Source organism: Oncorhynchus tshawytscha, linkage group LG19 (genome assembly GCF_018296145.1).
Source record: "Oncorhynchus tshawytscha isolate Ot180627B linkage group LG19, Otsh_v2.0, whole genome shotgun sequence".
NCBI classification, from domain to species: domain Eukaryota; kingdom Metazoa; phylum Chordata; class Actinopteri; order Salmoniformes; family Salmonidae; genus Oncorhynchus; species Oncorhynchus tshawytscha.
In genome coordinates this window covers 25,857,506-25,880,471 of record NC_056447.1, presented here as the reverse complement: position 1 = coordinate 25,880,471, position 22,966 = coordinate 25,857,506, and the positions used below count along the sequence as shown (strand labels likewise).

At 42.4% G+C, this 22,966-nt stretch overlaps 1 protein-coding gene across 8 annotated transcripts in view; it reads right to left on the bottom strand.

The window, feature by feature from the left end:
- Positions 1-345: 345 nt before the first annotated feature.
- The window catches only part of LOC112218542 (enhancer of mRNA-decapping protein 4), a 33,761-nt gene continuing 11,140 nt past the window's right edge, over positions 346-22,966 (bottom strand). For 2 of the 8 annotated variants that reach the window (XM_042301519.1, XM_042301516.1), the window contains 26 exons: positions 21,894-21,993; positions 17,454-17,640; positions 17,142-17,289; positions 15,495-15,599; positions 15,276-15,385; positions 15,044-15,151; positions 14,659-14,754; positions 14,460-14,559; positions 14,174-14,354; positions 13,978-14,044; positions 13,760-13,860; positions 13,465-13,646; positions 13,267-13,346; positions 13,068-13,170; positions 12,269-12,849; positions 12,082-12,183; positions 6,274-6,417; positions 6,146-6,194; positions 5,146-5,329; positions 4,247-4,402; positions 4,025-4,140; positions 3,512-3,677; positions 3,043-3,229; positions 2,433-2,652; positions 2,114-2,277; positions 346-789 (listed from right to left, as the gene is read on the bottom strand). In XM_042301519.1, the coding sequence (XP_042157453.1) occupies positions 606-789; positions 2,114-2,277; positions 2,433-2,652; positions 3,043-3,229; positions 3,512-3,677; positions 4,025-4,140; positions 4,247-4,402; positions 5,146-5,329; positions 6,146-6,194; positions 6,274-6,417; positions 12,082-12,183; positions 12,269-12,849; positions 13,068-13,170; positions 13,267-13,346; positions 13,465-13,646; positions 13,760-13,860; positions 13,978-14,044; positions 14,174-14,354; positions 14,460-14,559; positions 14,659-14,754; positions 15,044-15,151; positions 15,276-15,385; positions 15,495-15,599; positions 17,142-17,289; positions 17,454-17,640; positions 21,894-21,993 (3,921 nt within the window). In that variant the 3' untranslated portion in view covers positions 346-605. The remainder of the gene's footprint in view (positions 790-2,113; positions 2,278-2,432; positions 2,653-3,042; positions 3,230-3,511; positions 3,678-4,024; positions 4,141-4,246; positions 4,403-5,145; positions 5,330-6,145; positions 6,195-6,273; positions 6,418-12,081; positions 12,184-12,268; positions 12,850-13,067; positions 13,171-13,266; positions 13,347-13,464; positions 13,647-13,759; positions 13,861-13,977; positions 14,045-14,173; positions 14,355-14,459; positions 14,560-14,658; positions 14,755-15,043; positions 15,152-15,275; positions 15,386-15,494; positions 15,600-17,141; positions 17,290-17,453; positions 17,641-21,893; positions 21,994-22,966) is intronic. The other 6 variants (XM_042301520.1, XM_042301517.1, XM_024379412.2 and 3 more) reach the window with 6 other exon arrangements.

The following is a 22,966-nucleotide window of genomic DNA, read 5'->3' as shown; positions in this document are numbered from 1 at the left end:
AGACAGGATTGTGTCGAGGCAAAGATCTGGGGAAGGGTAGCAAAAAAATGTCTGCAGCATTAAAGGGTCCCAAGAACACCTTAAATGGAAGAAATTTGGAATCACTCTTCCTAGAGCTGGCCACCCGACCAAACTGAGCAATCAGGGGAGAAGGGCCTTCGTCAGGGAGGTGACCAAGAACCCGATGGTCACTGACAGAGCCCCAGAGTTCCTCTGTGGAGATGGGAGAAACTCCCCAAATATAAGTGTGCCAAGCTTGTAGTGTCATACCCAAGAAGAGGGTCTGAATACTTTGTAAAGGTAATATTTACATTTTTCATAAATTAGCAAACATTTTTGCTTTGTCATAATGGGGTAATCTGTGTAGATTGATGAGGGGGAAAACGATGTCATCAGTTTTAGAATAAGGCTGTAAACTAACAAAATGTGGAAAAGGTCAAGGGGTCTGAATACTTTCCGATCACTCTGTACATCATGCTCACATCTCTTTAACAACAGCTCTGCTCCCCTCAGCACATCAACGAAACTCACTGCACTTTGTTCTAACTGTGTGGGAGCAGAACAGGGAAGTGAAGGGGCTCCATCATTGGGCGCCAAGCACAGAACTAGTGATTGACCAGGCCCTGAAGCATCATCACCAGGCGCCGGGCTCTCTTGCTGAGAGGACTGTGTGGGTCTGACTGCAGGAACTGGAACAGCTTCTGTCGGACCTGGGACAGCACCGCACTCATGTGGTCCCTCGTCACCGGATCACCATGGTCCAGGTTCATCACAGCATCCTCCAAGTAACTGATACAGACAGAGAGAAGGTTACCACAGGCTTTTAGAAGACTCAGTTTGTACCATTTAAGCCAATAGTATTATTGGCTTGCATGTCCCGACAAAGTTGCCCTAATGACCTTGCAGCCGATGGCAAAGATTTGAATGGCTTGATTAAAACAGTAAACGCAGTGGAGTGACCCTGATCGCTCAGCAGCACTGTCCTGTTACCCAATCCAGTGGCTCAACCCAAATGCATCGCATCAGATTGTTCCAATTTGACATCTGCAGACCCAATCCAAAGCATTTAAAACCTCTAAGCACAGTTCTCTCAATGGTAATCTTGGGGCTTAAGAGCCATTAACCTCCCAACGCTCAAAGGGACCAATTTCCTTCTAATTTCAGCAAAGTCCTACATTTATATATATCACATACCTTGGACAACAGCCCAATCAGGACTCTTCTCTACTGAGACTGATATGCCCTTAAAAGCCCTTGCAAAGTTACACTGACAGTCCTTAAATTTTGAGGTCAAAATAAGTTAAAACAGATATCTCATACCATGCATTAAAAAGGCATGGAGTGTTTGAAAAAGGCCCTTCATATGTACAGCCTCAGCTACAGATTCAGTCCCACAGATGTAGAACTCTCAACAGCTGGCCAGTATCAGGCTGATAGTTTAGGGTGCCATTCAAACTGGATTAAGACTGATCATTTGAGCTCTTAAAGAGCAGTAAAGGGACATGGCAGTGCATTGTCTGGACATGTTTTCATATTCATAGGCCTGTCATGTTCCTATTACACACATTTGTTACATGGTCTAAACTCTTAAAAAGCAGTAGAGCTGCAGTTTGACACAGCTCAACATGGAGGAAATGTGACTAAGGTTTGTCAGTCAGTATGTTCCTAGAGGGAGGCTTGTAAAAGAGAGCACAAACCTGATTAAGAGCAAACACATTCTTAAACACATCAAAGGTGTGTTTAAGAATTAAAATGGATGTGTTTTGATATTAAGAACGAACACCTGCTCTTTCCATGACATAGACTGACCAGGTGAAAGCTATGATCCCTTTTTGATGTAATTTGTTAAATCCACTTCAATCAGTGTACATGTAGGGAGGAGACAGGTTAAAGGATATTTAAGCCTTGAGAGAATTGAGACATGGATTGTGTATGTGTGCCATTCAGAGGGTAAATGGGCAAGACAAAAGATTTAAGTGCCTTTGAACAGGGTATGGTAGTAGGTGACAGGTGCACCAGTTTGTGTCTAGAACGCTGATGGGTTTTTCACGATCAACGGTTTCCTATGTTTCCAGACAACTTATGACATGCTCCTGTGGGTGCGCATGCGTACCTGATCTTGAGCTCAGAGCGTGTGGCCAGGTTAGTGGACAGCTGCTGTATTAGGGACAGCAGCACTGGCTGGATGAGGGGGCAGGGATGCTGGCCAAACACCTGCTGGGAGTCGATGGTCTCGCACACATAGAGAACCAAGTTCAGGTCAGAGGCTGACAGGGCCTATAGAGGGGGGTTGGAGGAGAAGAGACCGATCAGACGCCACAGGTATCTTTAAATGATGCCCTCTGACATCCACCACACATTGGACAGGAGACGCTGTGAGCCTGTGATGGGTGGAGGTGTATCAGGGAGGCAGAGGGGAGCAGGACTGTCACCTGTTGGAAGGCCTGGTTGAGCTGTCCCTGCTGCAGCAGCTGCAGGATGCTGGCTTGCTGGGCCTGGTAGTCCAGGTGTGCGGTGGGGACAGGCGTGCCTGCAGCAGAGCGCATGGCCTGCATGATGCTGGAGTTCACAGCTGCCTGCTGCTCCTTCATGGCCATACTCACCTCACCCTTCACAATGCGCTGCACCTGGGTCAGGATCGAGTCCTGCAAACTGGACACAGAACCGAACCGGCACCGTTATATACCCACGGTACACTATCAAAACATGGAAATAGTAAAAAATGTGTAAATTCCTACAGACATTTTAGAAACACTTAAAAAAAGGTATTCAGTCTAAAAAAATCTATAAACTCAAGTGCCATGAAATTAATTGCATCGCAAACTGTGGTTCAATCGAATTTATGTACTGAAATTAAGCCAGGATTAAGGTGTTTGTTTCTGCTCAACCAATCCATTACACAGCCACTCAATATGGCAACCCAAACTGCTTGCTAAGGCATCTGTTTGTGATGCCTGATCAATCTCTAGTTGCTTTACCAATCACTAATACAAAAAAAAGAAAAAGAAATTGAGCTTTCTGTTGGGCGTTGGTTGAACTTACTTTCCCACCGTCATGTGGAGCTGATGCTGGACCTCAGAGCGGACACTTGCTGTGATGGTGGTGGCCAGCTGATCCGTTGAGTTCTGGAACGTGTCAATCATCTGTTGCAGCTGGCCAATCATAGGATCCCGTGCTTCCTGCTCATGCTGCTTCTTGTTCTTCACATGGGTCTCCAGTTGCTGGATATCTACAGAGGAAAACAAACATCCTCAGTACGACACAAAGATCTGTCAGGCATATTCAGATGTGCTGTTAGCATAATACAAAAATCAGCTGAATAAACAAATATAGCAAATATTTACAATGCATACAAAGCCCACTGCTCTTCTAGAATTAAACATATGATAAATGTGAAAAGCTAAAAATGAGGCTAAGTTCTTGGCCTTGCTCTCGTGGTACTGCATAAAGCTAAGAAATAGCCTGGAGTAGAAATTCTGAGGGTTAACAGTTGGTAATAGGATTGTCTTACACTCATGGGTGCCCTGCTTGAAGCTCTCATTGATCTGCTGGAACATAGACTGGCAGCCTCTCTCAAACACAGGCAGCACAATGCCCTGGAAAGCATCCTTGTAGGCAGCCTGGATAGGCCCCTGCATTGCCTCGGCAGCTGCTCGGCCAATAGCATCTGTGGTGTTCTGCACAGGAAGGGATAGAGAGATAAAGATGAATGCTTCAGGTCATTTTTGTGTGTGCATTTTGACTGAAGACTGAATAAGAGAGTACTGAATAAGTGAGCTATGAGAATTTTACATTCCTTGATCCAATGACCAACCTAGGATTTAGAGCAGAGGTGACCAAACTTTTTTGTCCCACGACCCCATTTTAATATGCGAGAGCAGTGGAAGGAATACATGGGTTCCCGAGAGTCGTAGCTTTCAGAAAATTGGGTCATTACAGCTTATAGCCTCAACCATTCAAAAGTTAACCAAATTGATAGGGATGATGCTCTAGAAACCATGATGATCTGAAGGTTGCCACTAACCTTTGACTTCACGACTTTGCTAACGTTCTCCTTCAGTGCTGCCTCCACAGCCGTCAGCTTAGCAGCAATGGTGTTACTCATTTGGGCAGTGACAGGCTCCAGGCTCTTGGTGATAGCTGTGAAGTAAGCCCAAACAGTTACCTCAGAGATGTTACATAGTGAAACACTTATTTGATAAAAAAACAGAATATGTTATTGGAAAAATTAAGGAAGTGTACTAACTGGGAGGAACAGTCTTCTTCATCTCCTCTCGGAGAGTCTTGTCCAGCCGATTACAAAGGGTGTTACTGAGAGTTTGACCCAGCTGCTGCGAGAGATGCTCCTGGAGCTGCTGGTTACGGGTGTGTCCCTCTGCTAGGATTCTCTCCATTCTCCTCTCTGAGAATCAATGCCGGGTCAAGGATCAGACACAGAGGAACTTGTGTGGTGGGTTGATGCAACAAAATAATGGTCTTAATTAAGCACCTTTGTAGAAGACAAAAAGGTTCTTGGTTCATTTGAATTTAAATCCATTTAAACTACAATATTTGCATTCATAACACTGCCCTATATATTGCAGTGATCATGGTTGGACAGTGTCCCAATTTTAATACCTTCCTACCGTTCCTGTACCATACCGGGGTGGGTATATGGTATTTCCGGAAATTTTATTTATATAGTGATCAAAAATAAAACGGATTACAAGAACAGACCCTCCAGCTCAAAGTCGCACAACTATCTCAAAAGGTTTGCTGCAAAGCAAAAAACAAATATTAGACAGCAAGGATCTTGATCCAGGAGGGGATTGAATGTCTCTGCTGTAAGCAAGAAGCTTGACCTTACAAGCTAGCAAGTTAGCCAACCAAATGCATAACTGGAGCCTTGAATGTATTAGATAGTTACACTTAGTTATAAAATAATTAGCTGGCAGTAATGAATTTCAAGTGTGACTTGATCACCCCTCTTGAGCTGCACAACAGTAAATCGTCACGAAAGCTTCCGTTTGCTCCTTGTCGTGTGCTCTTCGTAAACAAAGCAGCTGCTTTGGGGAACGGCTTATCTCATTTATAATTCTCTATGGTACCAGAAAAAAGGGAGGTCTAGGAGTTGTAATTTGTAACATATCCCAGTTGTAAGGATACGTTCGTGCTCCTGCTGGCTGACCATGACGTGCTCTACGTGGGCTATGACAGAGCTCTGCACGGCATCCATGTGGCCCGTCACTCTCTGAAGCAGCTCCAGCTGACTCTGATGGAGCTCCGCTATCTCCCTCTGCTGGTTACGGAGCAAAATCAGGAGTTCTTCCAGCACCTCTGGGTTCATCTGCTACAGGTCACATCAGATGACAGAGAGGAAAGTTGATTTATTTCACCTTTATTTAACCAGGTGGGTCAGTTGAGAACAAGTTCTCATTTACAACTGGCCAAGATAAAGCAAAGCAGTGTGACAAACACAGAGTTACACATGTAATAAACAAACATACAGTCAATAACACAATAGAAAAGTATATATACAGTGTGTGCAAATGAGGTAAGATTAAGGAGGTAAGGCAATAAATAGACCATAGTGGCGAAATAATTACAATCTAACAATTAAACACTGGAGTGATAGATGTGTAGAAGATGAATGTGCAAGTATGGATACTGGGGTGCAAAGTAGTAAAAAATAATAATAATATGGGGATGAGGTAGTTGGGTGGGCTATTTACAGATGGGCTATGTACAGGTGCAATGATTGGTAAGCTGCTCTGACAGCTGATGCTTAAAGTTTGTGAGGGAAATACAAGTCTCCAGCTTCAGTGATTTTTGCAGTTTGTTCCGGTCATTGGCAGCAGAGAACTTGAAAAGTTCAGAAGACCATAACGTCTAAGCAAACCAGGTATACTGAATAATCTACTTCTCCCATGTGGATCAGTTGGTAGAGCATAGCGCTTGCAATGCCAGAGTTATGGGTTTGATTCCCACGGGGGAACAGTGTGATTTAAATTATTATTTAAAAAAAAATGTATGTATGTAAGTCGCTCTGGGTAAGCGAGTCTGCTAAATGACAAATGTAAGCAAACGGTATTGCTGAAAATACACATAATGGGTGTACATCCTGGTGCCAGCGTCATAATCACAACAAACAACCATGATCACTTACCTGATGATGCTGCTCAGGCTGCCTGGACTGAGAGGCATGAGATGCATCCCTGAAAAGAGAAGGCAGAGAGGCCATTAGACATTGAAGTAAAATAACAGAAAAGGTTTACCATGACTGCTATCACCCACCCATCATCTTTTTTACTCTTCCTCTTAAGTTTAGGGGAGCCTCTGGGAGAACTCTTCCACTCCTTCACTGGCAGTCTTTGAGACGACCTGGTTCCACAGTTCCCTGAAGACGACTCTAGACTGGCCACCTCATCGTCATGGTCACTGTTACAGGAAAGCAAAACAAGAGGTACAGGATAAGTGCTCACAGTTGTAGATAAGCAAGACTAAGGCATGGGTACAAAAAACCCTACAGGTTTAGGATGAACATTGAAGGTGCTACACATAGGATTTTTTTGTTGTAGAAATTTTGCATTGTAATTGCATTCAAAAACCATAATATATCTGGCACTAATAGTGGAATGATTGTGCTTCACAGTATTACTTACTCGCCAGTGTTGTGATTAGATGTGATATTCGCCTATTGATTTCTCCTGCCGGAGTGGCATCTGTTGTCAAACTGGGAAAGCTGTCTTGACTTTGTGGCTGTGTTATCTAGTGGAAAGGGCTAATTTCCTGGTTGCAAAAATTCTACACTATTCGCTCAATTTCAGTTTGTGAGAAAACAAGCAGTTTAGTCAATCATTGTACCATCGAAATCATCACTGTGAAATATAGTTTCAATAAGAAAAAAATATTGTTTTTACAACTTCTTGAAGCTGATCAAAACTTCAAACCGTGGTTTTGGTCCACCAGCTTCAAATTAGGGCTGACCCCATTTAGTCGACTGGTCGATTGTTTGGTCGAAAGGCTGTTGGTCGATCGAGATTTAGTTGAGCAGTAGCAAATAAAAAAATCATGGTGTACAAGACACCTGTCTGACTCGTGCATATCTGAGTGGAATGATCCATTGTCGAGGCCATGGGCCTGGCACAGACTGATGGACTAAGACATTTGCTACAGAAATTGTATATAGTTATATTATGTAAGAACAATGGTGCAGAACAAAAATAATATTTTATAACAAATGTGCTTTCTCCCACATTGGATAGTGCTCGTTGTCCACGGTTTTGAAACTTATCAGTGCGCTGTTGAATGGGCACCTTTTTCAAGACCATGTTGCTTTGGGCATAATAGCAACATTGACCAGCATATTGGTGTTGAGAACAATGCGGCGGAATTAGGAGATGAGAAAGCAACACTTACTATAATTGTCGAAGAAAAGTGAGGAGAGAGGAAACCCAACTTAATTAGGTCTATAATCAATAGCCTGTTAAACGTGCCTGGCTATATAAATCATCCATATAGATAGATATATCTGTGTCCTCATTATTTGTTATTTATTTCTTCTTCTTCTTATTATTATTATTAAGAAATCTACAACAAAAAAATCCTGTGTGTAGCACCTTCAATGTTCATCCTATATATATATTTTTTATTTATTTAGGTATTTACATTTTTTAAACTGCATTGTTGGTTAGGGCTTGCAAGGAAGCATTTCATTGTAAAGTCTACACCTGTTGTATTCGGCGCATGTGACAAATACAATTTGATATCTACAGAAATAAGACAGTTCCTGCTTCTGTTGAATGTTTTGAGTGTTTGTTTAGTAGCCTATTGATTCCGTGAGCACCAAGCCTCAGGCAACCACAACATGTCGGACAAACAATTACACGAATTCATCTGTTTTTAAATCTTCGCTATGCTGTAATACAGGCGTTACACTCCCCCCCCGTTAGACCAGCCTCTCGTATTATTTCTAAAAATAAAAGTGTAAATTGTCCGAAATATTTTATTTATAATAAGAGCAACCCTCCTTTTATTTAATCTCCTTAGTGTTATTATTACTATTATGATGATCATCGTAATAATAACAACAAGTAATGTCATTATCATTAGCAGGCTTAGTATAGCCACCATTGAGCTGTAGGCTTAAGAACGCATCCTGTTTAATCTTGAAACCGTAACTTAGGCCTATATTTCAATACTTATATTAGGCTACTGTATCAAATCAATAATTATTTTTCTTGATCTCCAGTATTTTCAACAACTAGTCAAATTTATTCCACACGTGACTTTTTTACCTCCTGAGCAACAAATAAACATGATTCGAGTTTGTCACGTCCATCCATTTTGCCGTCAGATGAGTTACGGCGTTCAGAGCCTGTTATTGTGCAGACCTCACTACCCTTTGGAGAGCCTTACGGTTGTGGGCGGAGCAGTTGTCGTGCCAGGCGGTGACAGCCCGACAGGATGCTCTCGATTGTGCATTTGTAAAGGTTTGTGAGTGTTTTTGGTGACAAGGCAAATTTCTCCAGCCTCCTGAGGTTGAAGAGGCGCTGTTGCGCCTTCTTCGCCACACCGTCTGTGTGGGACGACCACTTCAGTATGTCCGTGATGTGTACGCCAAGGAACTTAAAAAAACTTTCCACCTTCACTACTAACCCGTCGATGTGGATAGGGCGGTGCTCCCTCCGCTGTTTCCTGAAGTCCATCTTCTCCTTTGTTTTGTTGATGTTGAGTGTGAGGTTATTTTCCAGTGTGTTGCGTTGTCTGCAGACCTATTGGGGCGGTAAGCAAATTGAAGTGGGTCTAGGGTGTCGGTGATGTGATCCTTGACTAGTCTCTCAAAGCACTTCATGATGACGGAAGTGAGTGCTACGGGACAATAGTAATTTAGCTTAGTTACCTTTGGTTTCTTGGGTACAGAAACAATGGTGGACATCTTGAAGCATGTGGGAACAGCAGACTGGGATAGGGATTGATTGAATATGTCCGTAAACACACCAGCCAGCTGGTCTGCGCATGCTCTGAGGATGTGGCTAGGGGTGCAGTCTGGGCAGGTAGCCCTGCGAGGGTTAACACGTTTAAATGTTTTACTTACATTGGCTGCGGTGAAGGAAAGCCCGCAGGTTTTGGTAGCGGGCCGTGTCAGTGGCACTGTATTCTCCTCAAAGTGAGCAAAGAAATTGTTTAGTTCGACGGTGTCCGCGACGGGGCTGTTTTTCTTTTTGTAATCCGTGATTGACTGTAGACCCTGCCACATATGGCTCGTGTCTGAGCCGTTGAATTGGGACTTTACTTTCCAGTCTCCATACTGACGCTTAGCTTGTTTGTTTTCCTTGCGGATGGAATAGCTACACTGTTAGTATTCGGTCATGTTTCCGGTCACCTTGCCATGATTAATAGCAGTGGTTCGCGCTTTCAGTTTTGCACGAACGCTGCCATCATTCCATGGTTTCTGGTTGGGGAAGGTTTTAATAGTCACCGTGGGTACAACATCACCGATGCACTTGCTAATAAACTCGCTCACAAAATCAGCATATACATCAATGTTGTTGTATAAGGCTATCTGGAAAATATCCCAGTCCACGTGATAGAAGCAATCTTGAAGCGTGGGGTCAAATTGGTCGGACAAGCTTTCTGTTTCCTGTTTTCATTTCTGTCTATAGGATGGGAGCAATAAAATGGAGTCGGTCAGATTTGCCGAAAGGAGGGCGAGGGAGGGCTTTGTATGCGTCGCGGAAGTTAGAGTAGCAATGATCCATAATGCTGCCAGCCCGGGTTGCGCATTCGATAAGCGGATACAATTTAGGGAGCCTTGTTTTCAGGTTAGCTTTGTTAAAATTCTCAGCTAAAATAAATGCAGCCTCAGGATATGTGGTTTCCAGTATACATAGAGTCCAATGAAGTTCTTTCAAGGCCATCAAGGTGACTGCTGGGGGGGATATACATGGCTGTGATTATAATGGAAGAGAATTCTCTTGGTAGGTAATGCGGTTGGGCATTTGATTGTAAGGAATTCTAGGTCAGGTGAACAAAAGGACTAGAGTTCCTGTATGTTGTTATGATCACACCACGACTCGTAAATCATAAGGCATACACCCGCGCCCTTCTTACCAGAGAGATGTTTGTTTGTCGGGGGGATGCGTGAAGAAACCGGGAGGCTGTACCGACTAACGTATCCCAAGTGAGCCATGTTTCTGTGAAAACACCCAACCTACCTACCTCATCCCCATACTGTTTTTATTTTATTTACTTTTCTGCTCTTTTGCACACCAGTATGTCTACTTGCACATCATCATCTGCTCATTTATCACTCCAGTGTTAATCTGCTAAATTGTAATTATTCGCTCCTATGGCCTATTTACTGCCTACCTCCTCATGCCTTCTGCACACACTGTATATAGACTTTATTTTTTCTACTGTGTCATCGACTTGTTTGTGTTATTGGCTTGTTTATTGTTTACTCCATGTGTAACTCTGTGTTGTTGTCTGTGTCACACTGCTTTGCTTTATCTTGGCCAGGTCGCAGTTGCAAATGAGAACTTGTTCTCAACTAGCCTACCTGGTTAAATAAAGATTAAATAAATTAAATAAAAAACAGAATGTTACAATCTCTGATGTCTCTCTGGAAGGCAACCCTTGCTCGAATTTCGTCTACCTTGTTGTCAAGAGACTGGACATTGGCGAGTAGTATACCTCGGGAGCAGTGAGCGATGTGACCGTCTGCGGAGCCTGACCAGAAGACCGCTCCATTTGCCCCTTGTGCGGCGCCGTTGTTTTGGGTTGCCTACTGGGATCTGATCTATTGTCCTAGGTGGTGGTCCAAACACAGGATTCGCTTCGGGAAAGTCGTATTCCTGGACGTAATGTTGGTAAGTTGCCGTTGCTCTCATATCCAATAGTTCTTCCCGGCTGTTATACTCACAGAAATTATTTTAACACTTTAGAGTGTTTTCTATCCAAATCTACCAATTATATGCATATCCTAGCTTCTAGGCCTGAGCAACAGGTAGTTTACTTTGGGCACACCTTTCATCTGGAGGTGAAAATACTGCCCCCTACCCAAGAGAGGTTAACCTTCTAACAGGACAATGACCTAAGCACACAGCAAAGACAATGCAGGAGTGGCTTCGGGAAAAGTCTCTGAATGTCCTTGAGTGGCCCAGCCAGAGCCCGGACTTGAACCTGATCAAACACGTCTGTAGAGACCTGAAAATAGCTGTGCAGACTCCCCATCCAACCTGACAACTTGAGGATCTGCAGAGAAGAATGGAAAAAAAACTCTCCAAATACAGGTGTGCCAAGCTTGTAGCGTCATACCCAAGAGACTCAAGGTTTTAATCGTTGCCAAACGTGCTTCAAAGTACTGAGTAAAGGTTCTGAATACTTACATAACTGAAATATTACATTTATGTTTATACATTTGCTAAAATGTATAAAAACCTGTTTAGTCTTTGTCATGATGGGGTATTGTGTGTAGATTGATGAGATTTTTAACAATAAAATACATTTTTGAATTAAGCTGTAACTGCACTGTTGGATGTGTCCATATGGAAAAAAACGGTTGATCAAGATTTTGGTCAACCGGGGCCGGGGCCAACCCTACTTCAAAACAGCAGTAAAAACAATATTTTGAAATTGAAAACATTTTTCACATGGATTTAGATGGTAAAATGACTTCCTAAGCTATTCAGTGCTAGTTCTCTCACAAACTGAAATTGAGCAAACGGTTTGAATTTTAGCAACCAAGAAAATTGCAATTTCCACTAGATAACACATCCACGGTCAGAACAGCTTTCGCAGTTTGACAACAGATGCCGCTCCGGCAAGCAAAATCAATAGACGAATATCACAGCCAATCACAACACTGGTGGGTAAGTAATACTGTGAAACACCATAATTGCACTATTAGCGCCCGATATTATGGACATTTTCTGAAATTACAATGCAAAAACATCCTGTGTAACAGCTTTAAATCAGAATCAAGTTTACCTTTACAAGCAAACTTCAAATCAAGCACTGACCTCCAAAAAACACAGCAAATACCACAGCCTTCCAGGGTAATTGAGAACTGAAGGGGAGTTCCAGAGATGTCTATCTTACCTCTGTTCTGCACTGGCGTCCTGACTGTCATTCTGGGTTAAGTGGTAGGTGCGTCTGTGGTATGGAGAGGACATGTGTCTGTCCTTAATTTCCTCCCTCGAGCTAAGAGAAACAAAGAGACCCGTGTATGCTCTGGGGTTTCTTGCATCGGTAAAGACATTGTGCTTATGTCAGTGTATGAACTTACCAGTCTCCCAGGCCATTGTCTCGCAGGCTGTTGCGTGTTTCCCGTGTGATGTCAGGAGCTGCAGGCCACGGGTGGCTCACATTGTTGTCTGAGCAGGAGGCAGCGGCATTCTCCTGTGACAGGGCGTTCTCCAGTAGTGAGGGGGTGTTACTGAGCCTCTGTTCCGCCTCCACTGCTCCTACTACAGCACCCAGCTCCAGGGGTAGATGGCCATGGTCAGAGCTGTTCCGGTTTCGTGGAGAGAGGAGGTGAAGAGCTGAGGCTGCAGAAGCCATGCTGTCTGTGTGGAGGGCTGGGAGAGTTTCTCGAGATTCAGCTCCAGACACCCCCCCCAGGCCTCGCTGCAGTGTCTCAGAGGCGATCTCAGGTATGTCCTGAGACATGGCCGTGGAGGCAGACGAGATGACGTCCGGAGAGCGGGCCCGGGTAGGAGAGGCCTGCTGAATCAGCATAGGCTCAATGACCTGCGGGTCCAGCGAGAGGGGCGGGTTTGGAGAGGGAAGCCCCTGTAGAGGGCGGAGGGGGTAGGTGAGGGGGAACATGAGCGTATGAGGAGTGGTCTCTTGTGGAAGATGGTACATCTTTATGAGACAGCCGGGAAGACCAAGATGGAACAAGGAGTAAGGATAATGTCACATACGATGGAGAGGGACGAAAGGTCTTGTAAGTTGACATGAACACGTTACTTTAGCCCCTCAGACTCTCCAATTGTGTGGCACACATCCTGCTTTCTAACTGTGTGTAATGACGGCATCATGCTGTAAGTGTGTATGTGTCTGCGCGTGCATGTATGGCCTACCGGCATGTTGTCCCCTAAGCCTGCGATGAGGATGGAGTTGCTCTCCACAGACATCTTAGGGCTCTGGGTCAGCTCCTCTCCTCCCCTGCAGACATTACCATCACTGGAGTCAGGGACATCAAACCACAAATCGGTTTGCCTGCTCATTCTAGTCAATTATGAATTCCTCCCCTCTTATGCACTCTTCGAGTAGACCTACCTGGCGCCACTGTCAGAGTTGCTGCTCATGGCTGTCACTATGGTCAGGCTGCTGGCACTGCTGCCTGGGGAGGCTGGGACCTGGGGGAGAAAGGTAGAAACAAAATGAAAAGCAGGATCAAGATCCAGGAGTAATCTTCCATCCTTGGATATTCACTGTAATTTTGATAGAATAGAGAGCATTTGGAACAGGACATACCGAAGCAGTGGGGGTCATGAAGGCGTCAGGGGTCATGAGCTTGGGCATAGCAGCAGTGCCGGAGGGGGACAGGAAGTCAGCAAGAGCGGGAATCTTGCAGAGATCATTTTCGGAGCCGCATCCAGACTCCTTATCAGAGCTCAAACCTTCCACACTCATGTCTGTCAAGTGATCTGAAAAACCTAGGAAAGTACAAATATGGATTTTTATCCATGAAAAATTGGGATAACATTTCTAAAATCTCACTTAAAACGCAGAAGAGGATTGTTTTGGTTTATGAAGACTAACAGTTTACCTAACTCACCAAAGCCATTATTTGAGTTTGAGTGAGGCAGGAACAAGGATGAGCCAGAGCCAAGGTTTGGCTGGAACCAGATCTGCACATCTTGAAGGGACCTGTGGGCAGAAGAATATATCAACACCCATATGGGTGTATGAAATGGGATACTATATAATTTAAATGCAGACCTCTTAGTAAATATGGTAATAATGACCATGAATAAGGACACTCACTTTGTGTGAACACAATATAGCTTGATTTGGATCCCAGCTTTGGATTCCATTGTGCCCTGGTTGCCATCTAAAGATAAAGGGAAGAACAAGTCTTAATAAAACATAAGCTAAAATTTGACCCATGATAATTCAGAGTTAGACCAGCCCATCGTTAGATCAGGTTTCAGTGGTAACGGGTATAAAAGGTGAAGCCCACCTGCAGTCATACTCTCGCTCTCCTCATCTGGCGGGAGGACCTCCGTGTGGCACAGGCGGCTGTGGCTGACATCCTGAACACCGAAGCTAAGCACAGGGTGTGTGAGTAGAAATTCTGACACGGCTGTGAAGCTGGCTCTGCCTTTTTCCTGGTCCTGCAACAACTCCATCACATACAACACCTAGAGGGACAACACAAACCAGGGTCAATTACTCATTATACTAATATCCAACAGGATTACAGTTGAAAGATCATAGTGACACAGCAGAACATAAGTCATTCTGACCTTTCTCTGTACGTCACTGAGGATGAGGCATTCTGCAGACAGGTCCAGACTGGCCTTCAGACAGGGCAGGACTGAGGAGTTGAACGGGTCTGGAGAGAACCTAGAGCACATGTACATGGGCTCTTGTTAAAACGTGTCCAGTAACAGACAACTTGCAAGCATAAAAGCATAGCGAAACCCACAGGTAAAACAGTCAGACCTGATGGTCTGCAGGCAGGTCCATGACACTGTGCACCACATCTTCAACTCCTGGTTCTGATCAGCTCCAGTAATCAGAAAGCGCCAGAATGGAACACTAGAAAGGCAAAAGGGGAAGAAGATGTATTAATCTCTCATAGGCGCTTAAGAGAAAATGACTGATTGCATTGGGTAATGCTGAAAAAGATGGCAACTACACGTGTCTACCTAACCCTGTGGAACTCAAAATGAACATGTATTTATTACCGATTTTAAAATGTAGTCTGATTAAATTTTAAAAAAAATACAACACACCCCCCACCCAAAACAAAGTCTCATACCCTAAATCCTCCCAACGCCTGTTAAGATAAAGAGTAAAGCAGCAGTAGGGAACAGTAGTTACTTACTCTGGGTCCTGTTTCTTGTGGTTGTCACAGAACAGCAGGCAGGAAAGGGGGTTCCCGTTGTGGGGCTGCCACTCGTGTAGACATCTGTGGAAGAAGCCGGGGAGAGGACTTCACAAAGGAAAGTCAAAGTAACCATAGAGAAACAGATGGAAAGTAATGGCAAGAAACAGCTGGAATGTTCAAGAATATAATTGAATAGTATAAAATTTAGTAAGTGAGTAAAAAGGTCTACCTTGGCTGGTCCTGTCCTTCAATGTAGATTTGCCAGAACTTTACATATCCATCATGACTGGCTGTGGCCAAGACTGTGCCATCCGGAGACAGGGCACCTTCACTGATGCGCTGGAGAAAAACAGAAAAACAGATTTCTACACTAAAAACCAGCCCGTAAATAAGTGCTTTCCATACTGGAAACAGACCATGTGATTACTAAATTATTGAAATGCCCTACATCTGTATGTCCTTTTATGGTTATAACTCCGTCCTTCAGGTCAGTGGCATCTACTGGCCAGGTGTCATTGTTGCTGCGGAGGATCTCCAGATCCCACACTTCAGCCTGGGGAGAAAAGACAGGACAATCAGCTGAAGGGAGGGTGTAAAGGAAATGGTACAAATGGAGGAGGCGGCGGCATTTGTAAATAGTCCGGTTATGTGTAAGCAGGGCATACAGTGCCTTCAGGAAGAACTTTTTTCAAATTTTGTTGTGTTTCAAAGTGGGATTAAAATGGTTAGTTTACATTTTTTGTCAATGATCTACACATAATACTCTGTCAAATTGGAAGAACATTTTGACCGTTTGTAAAACAAAATAAGACACTAATATAGCTCGATTAGATAAGTATTCAACCCCGAGTCAATACATGTTAGAATCACCTTTGGCAGCGATTACAGCTGCGCGTCTTTCTGAGTAAGACGAAGAGATTTGCACACCTAGATTGTGCAACATTTGCCCTCAAAACTGTAACTCGGCCAATCAGGAACATTCACCGTCTTCTAGGTAAGCAACTTCAGTGTACATTTGACCTTGAGTTTTAGGTTATTGTCCTGCTGATAGGTGATTCTCTCCCAAAGTCTGGTGGAAAGTAGACTGAACCAGGTTTTCGTCTAGGATTTTGCCAATGTGTAGCTCTATTCCGTTTTTTTTAACCTGAAATACTCCCCAGGCCTTAACAATTCCAAGCACACCCGTAACATGATGCAGCAACTACTATATGCTTGAAAATACAGAGAGTAGTACTCCGTAATGTGTTGTATTGGATTTACCCCAAACATAACGCTTTGTATTCAGGACAAAGTTAATTTCTATTCCACATTGTTTGCAGTACTTTCGTGCCTTGTTGCAAACAGGATGCATGTTTTAGAATATTTGCTATTCTGTACAGGCTTCCTTCTTTTCACTCTGTCATTTAGGTTAGTATTGTAGAGTAACTGCACTGTGGCTTATCCATCCTCATGTTTCTCCTATCACAGCCATTAAACTCTGCAACTGTTTTAAAGTCACCATTGGCCTCATGATGAAATCCCTAAGGGGTTTCCTTCCTCTCTGGGCAGGAGAAGGACGCCTGTATCTTTATAGTGACGGTGTATTTACACACCATTCAAAGTGTAATTAATAACTTCACCATGCTCAAATGGACATTCCATTTTTTTTTACCCATGTAACAATAGGTGCCCTTCTTTGCGAGGCATTGGAAAACCTCCCTGGTCTTTGTGGTTGAATCTGTGTTCGAAATTCACTGCTTGACTGAGGGACCTTACAGATAATTGGATGTGTGGGGTATAGAGATGAGACAGTCATTCAAAAATCATGTTAAACACTATTACTGCATGCAACTTAACCACATTTTTACTGCTGAACTTATTTAGGCTTGCCATAACAAAAGGGCTGAATACTTATTGACTAAAGACATTTCAGCTTCTATATATTTTCTTATTAATGTGTAAAAAATAATAATCAAAAAACAATTCCAATAACATTATGGGGTATTGTGTGTGGGCCAGTGACATTTCCATTTAATCGTTTTTAAATTCAGGTTGTAACAACAAAATGTGGAAAAAGTCAATGGGTGTGAATACTTTCTGAAGGCACTGTACATACTCTGTCTTCATGCAGTAGGGCCAGGGTCTGGCTGGCATCCTCAGGGTTCTCTTCATTGTCCTCTAGGATGAAGGGACACCAGATCAACCTCCTATTGGAGTTCAGAGGTGTGTCCTCAGGCCTCCGGACGTGGACAATGACTTGATCGCTGGGAAGTATGTGGGTTAAGGTGCATAACACACAGATGTACACACGTCACACTATCCTATACAATGTGCTTTTAAATGGTCAAAACCAGGTAAATGTATATTGTTACATGAAACAGTAGGAAAGAACCAAGGGAAGTGCTATTATTGAGTAGAATGAGGATACAGGATCTTGCTGCTATGGCAGGTGAGCTGCCAGATGACCAGGTTACCGGCCTCGTCAACACATCCCAGCAGGGTGGAGTCCAGGTGTGCAAAGGCCAGATCTGTGACTGCACCAGTGAAGCCCTTCAGGAGGGTGCGCTCTGCCGAGCCCAAGCTCAACACACGGATCATGGCCTGGTTGTTTGCTCCTGCACACAAGTACAAAACATGAGTTTGTCAACTTCTGTCACATTCAGAATCAATCCAGACCTTTTGGTTTTTACATGGATAGCTAAAGCAAGGTTGAATGCCAAGGGTCCAAGGCATAGTGCAGTACTTGGGAAAAACACAATATTAGTTCAGTGTATGTTTTACCACAGATTTCTATAACCTCCAGTCGTTTGTAATTCTGTCATCACTATAAAGTTAAGTGATTTGATGACAGGCAGAGGGAGATCAAGATTGGCAAAATGCCAAGAGCAGGTTTCTAAAGTGCAATTTTTGGGGCTGACAAAGCAACAACAACAAAAAAATGTTTGTGGTTTCCAAGGAATACAAATCTGAATGGGTACGTAAGGTCAGAGTAAGAAATGTGTATTTCCAGAACATGAAATACAAAGAAAATCCAATGAAAGGGGTACAAAATGGTCAGATCAATACTGACATCAAGAAAATTCTAAACAAATTGAGACGTGATCTCTTTAAAGGACACAAGAATAATCATTATTCCAATTTCCGAAAGCACTGTATTTGGATTTCTGGACAAACTTTATACATAGAAATTGACATATCATTAACCAATCACGGCCCTCCTTTAGGATTGCAAATTCAATAATCACCAGTAGAGGGAGTTCCCTTTGAATCCATTTTCCCATACACTGTTAGTGGTGCCCATAAAAGGTATCATAACTTCAGAATTAGCAGAGAGCCCACTGGAAATCTGATGTACTTGTAGCGTATACTGTTCCAAACAAAGTCAAAATGAACAAAATCAAAAAGGGTAGTTCTGAGAAAATCATAAATAAGTTGAATCAAAGGTATGTGAACAATTTTATTTCAGAATCTAGACATTCTCTATGTTAGAGCACACCTAGTATAACGACACCAAGATGTCTGTATCATGTACAGTTCACAGGCAGCATGTATAGGTCTACAAAAAAAAAATCCCAAAATTGCCAGTTTCATCATGATCTTCGCAAAAATGGTTTGTGATACAAATGTGAAAAGTATGTTCAACATTCCTATGTAAGAATTGCCAGAACAATCAGAGATTACAAAAATATTTTCTGCTCCCGCTGGAATTTCCCCCATTGTTAAAATAGATCTTTAGTTTAAAGACCCTCGCTGCCTTTAGTCTGAATGTTGAGTTTGATCTGAAACCATTCCTGTGATTTTGCTATCCATTTGAAATAAAACTGTATATGCTTATTATGAAGGCAATATGTGATATTGCCACCTATTGGAAAATAAAAAAGGACATTTACTGACGTAAATGTGGTGTGCCAGCTAATCTTAATAGTGGTAGTGACGGGAGTAGTAATGGTAGTAAGGAAAGGAAGATACCTAGTCAGTTGTACAACTGAAATGTGCATTTAACCCAACCCCTCTGAATCAGAGGTGAGGGGAGGCTGCCATAATCAACATCTTCAGCGCCTGGGGAACAGTGGGTTAACTGCCTTGCTCTGGGGCAGAAAGACAGATTTTACCTTGTCAGCACAGGGATTCGATCCAGCAACATTTTGGTTACTGGCCCAATGCTCTAACAACTAGGCTACCTGTGGTAATAACAGGTTTTTCATAGGCTTTGTTAGTTATAGTGACCTATTTTGGGGTGGTTTGTAGGTGTGAAGTTATTATAGTAGGCTAGAGTGCACTATATCATCATAAGCTCTCAAAATGTTTCAGTGGCAGTGATTTCAGTTTACAATGTTGAAGCCAACGAATGGCACAACGGTCTAAGGCACTGCATGCATATATATGCATAATATATATACATTGTCGTAGCAGAATCAGAATTCTTTAGGTAACATTTATAAATATATATTTTATTTCCTGCTTATGTGAGATATTTGTCATTAGAATGTATTTTTGAAAATACTGTTGGCCGTTTGCAGTTATCTGTTCTCTGTCAGGGTTCAGTTACTTGGGCCACAGAAAGGGGAGAGGTCAAGCTTGTCTTCATATGTAAACATATCTTTTAAACCATGTGAAGGGATGATTGAGGGGGAACAAATGATCTCTTGGCTCTACAATGTCTGTGTGCCAGTCACGGTCTCTCTGTGATCTTGTCCAGGAGGGGGTGTATTTGATATATGCCATTGGGTGAGGCAATGGTGGGTCCTGAGAGGTACCAAGAGCGAGATAAGAACATAGTTTAGGAGACAAAGCTGAACGATAATTTATAGCCAATGCTGTCTGGCTATGTGTGTCTTTGCTATAAAGGATCTCAGTTGCAATGAGTAAGCACTTTCAGAGAATTAATTTATTATACTGAATTGATCTGAGAGTCACAGGGTTGTGATGGAGCTCATAATAATTAAAGATGGACTTTATGATAACTCTGACTTGTGTGGTGGTTTGCTCTCATGATTTGGTAATACAGGAAATTTTCACTACAACATATTATATATATATATACACACACACACACACACACATATACATTGGGGTGGTTTATATATATACATATTACATACACACAGTTGACATCAGAAGTTTGTTAAGTCATTAAAACTTGTTTTTCAACCACTCCACAAATTTCTTGTTTACAAACTGTAGTTTTGGCAAGTCGGTTAGGACATCTACTTTGTGGATGACACAAGTAATTTTTCCAACAATTGTTTATTTCACGGTATCACAATTCCAGTGGGTCTGAAGTTAACATACACTAAGTTGACTGTGCCTTTAAAGAGCTTGAAAAATTCCAGAAAATGTCATGTCTTTAGAAGCTTCTGATAGGCTAATTGGCATTTGAGTCAATTGGAGGTGTACCTGTGGATTTACTTCAGTGCCTCTTTGCTTGACATCATGGGAAAATCAAAAGAAATCAGAAAAAAAATGTGAGACCTCCACAAGTCTGGTTCAGCCTTGGGAGCAATTTCCAAACGCCTGAAGGTACCATGTATATCTGTACAAACAATATAGTACCCAAGTATAAACACCATGGGACCACGCAGACATCATACCGCTCAGGAAGGACACGCGTTCTCTCTCCTAGAGATGAACGTACTGTGTTGCAAAAAGTGCAAATCAATCCCAGAACAACAGCAAAGGACTTGGTGAAGATGCTGGAGGAAACCGGTACAAAAGTATCTATATCCACAGTAAAACAAGTCGTATATCGACATATCCCGAAAGGCCACTCAGCAAGGAAGAAGCCACTGCTCAAAAACCACCATAAAAAAAGCTAGACTACGGTTAGCAACTGCACATGGGGACAAAGGTTGTACAAATAAAACTGTTTGGCCATAATGACCATTGTTATGTTTGGAGGAAAAAGGGAGATGCTTGCAAGCCGAAGAACACCATCCCAACTGTGAAGCACAGGGGTGGCAGCATCATGTTCTGGGGGTGCTTGTTGTAGGAGGGACTGGTGCACATCAGAAAATAGATGGCATCGTGAGGGAGGAAAATGATGTGGAAATATTGAACAACATCTCAAGACATCAGTCAGGAAGTTAAATCTTGGTCGTAAATGGGTCTTCCAAATGGACAGTGACCCCAAGCATACTTCCAAAGTTATGGCAAAATGGCTTAAGGACTACAAAGCCAAGGTATTGGAGTGACCATCACAAAGCCCCGACCTCAAACCTATAGAAAATTTGTAGGAAGAACTGAAAAAGCGTGTGCGAGCAAGGAGGCCTACAAACCTGACTCAGTTACAGCAGCTCTGTCAGGAGGAATGGGCCAAAATTTACCCAACATATTGTGGGAAGCTTGAGGAAGGCTACCCGAAACATTTGACCCAAGTTAAACCATTTAAAGGCAATGCTACCAAATACTAATTGAGTGTATGTAACCTTCTGACCCACTGGGAATGTGATGAAAGAAATAAAAGCTGAAATAAACCAATCATTCTCTCTACTATTATTAAGACATTTCACATTCTTAAAATAAAGTGGTGATCCTAATTGACCTAAGACAGGGATCATTTCTTAGGATTAAATGTCTGGAAGAGTTTAAATGCATTTGGCTTAGGTGTATTTAAACTTCCAACTTCAACTGTGTATGTGTATATATAATGATCAGATCATACCAAGTAACAAGGGATGGTAATGCATGGTTCCACACCAGAGGAGGCTGGTGAGGGGAGGATGGCTAATAATAATGAATGAAATGGAGTAAATGGAATGCTATCAAACATGGAAACCAGGTGTTTGATGAGTTTGACACCATTCCATATTTTACTATTCCTTTCCTCCACATTTAAAACTTCCACCAGCCACCACTGTTCCAAACTCACCTCGGATGGCATATGCCAGGTATGCGTTAGAGACCGCAATGAGGTTGCCGTAGTAATACTTATGCTCCCAGTCATACTTGGCGACAGGCTGGATTTTTACCTGCATGAAACAGGAAAGAGTCAAAATTAAAGGACCCATATACTTACAACAGAGCAACACTGAGTCAAGAACATTCATTGTATATTGTGTTAACATGAGGACAGATATTCAAACAATGGTAGTAAGCGCAAAACAGTGCTCGGTAATAAATTGCTTAGCTATCTAGACTTGAGACAACCACCCTTGCCTAAAAAAATTGTCTTTACATTGTTTGTCTGAGAACGTTGGTGTAATCACGCCGGTGACCTTTTTCATGTCCTCAAGGACAGTTGAGGGCCCAGTGCAGCCGTTTTGATCTCAATATTAAATCATTACTCGGTAACATCTAAGAAATGTACTGTAATCGTTACAATTTAAAAAAAATTCCAATGGTAAAAAAGCAACAAAAATAGTTTAACAAAGAAAATGTATCAAGCAAGAATTTTGCTAGGACTGTATGGGAGTGGTCTAAGTGCATTAACCCACAGTTAGGAATGTGGTGCGGGGTATACAACCTGAAAACTAGCTTTTATTGGCAGAGCGGTTTGGAACAATTAAGTGTAAAAGTATTTGGTTTTAAATATACTTAAGTATCAAAAGTAAAAGTATTAAATATTTAAAATTCCTTAAATTAAACGGCACCATTTTCTTGTTTTTTTTTATTGATGTATAGCCAACCCCCACGACATAATTTACAAACAAAGCATTCGTGTTTAGTGAATTGGACCATTTTCCTGCCCTGCTAAGCATTCAAAATGTAACAAGTACATTTTGGTGTCAGGGAAAATGTATGGAGTAAAAAGTAGATTATTTTATATAGGAAGGTAGTGAAGTAAAACAAAATATAAATAGTAAAGTAAAACTACAGATAGCACCCAAAAACTACTTGAGTAGTATTTTAAAGTATTTTTACACCACTGTCGAACAGTAATCCATGCCGCTCGGTCATATTGTCAAAAAGGCAGCATGATGCATTGTTCCGAAACACACACCT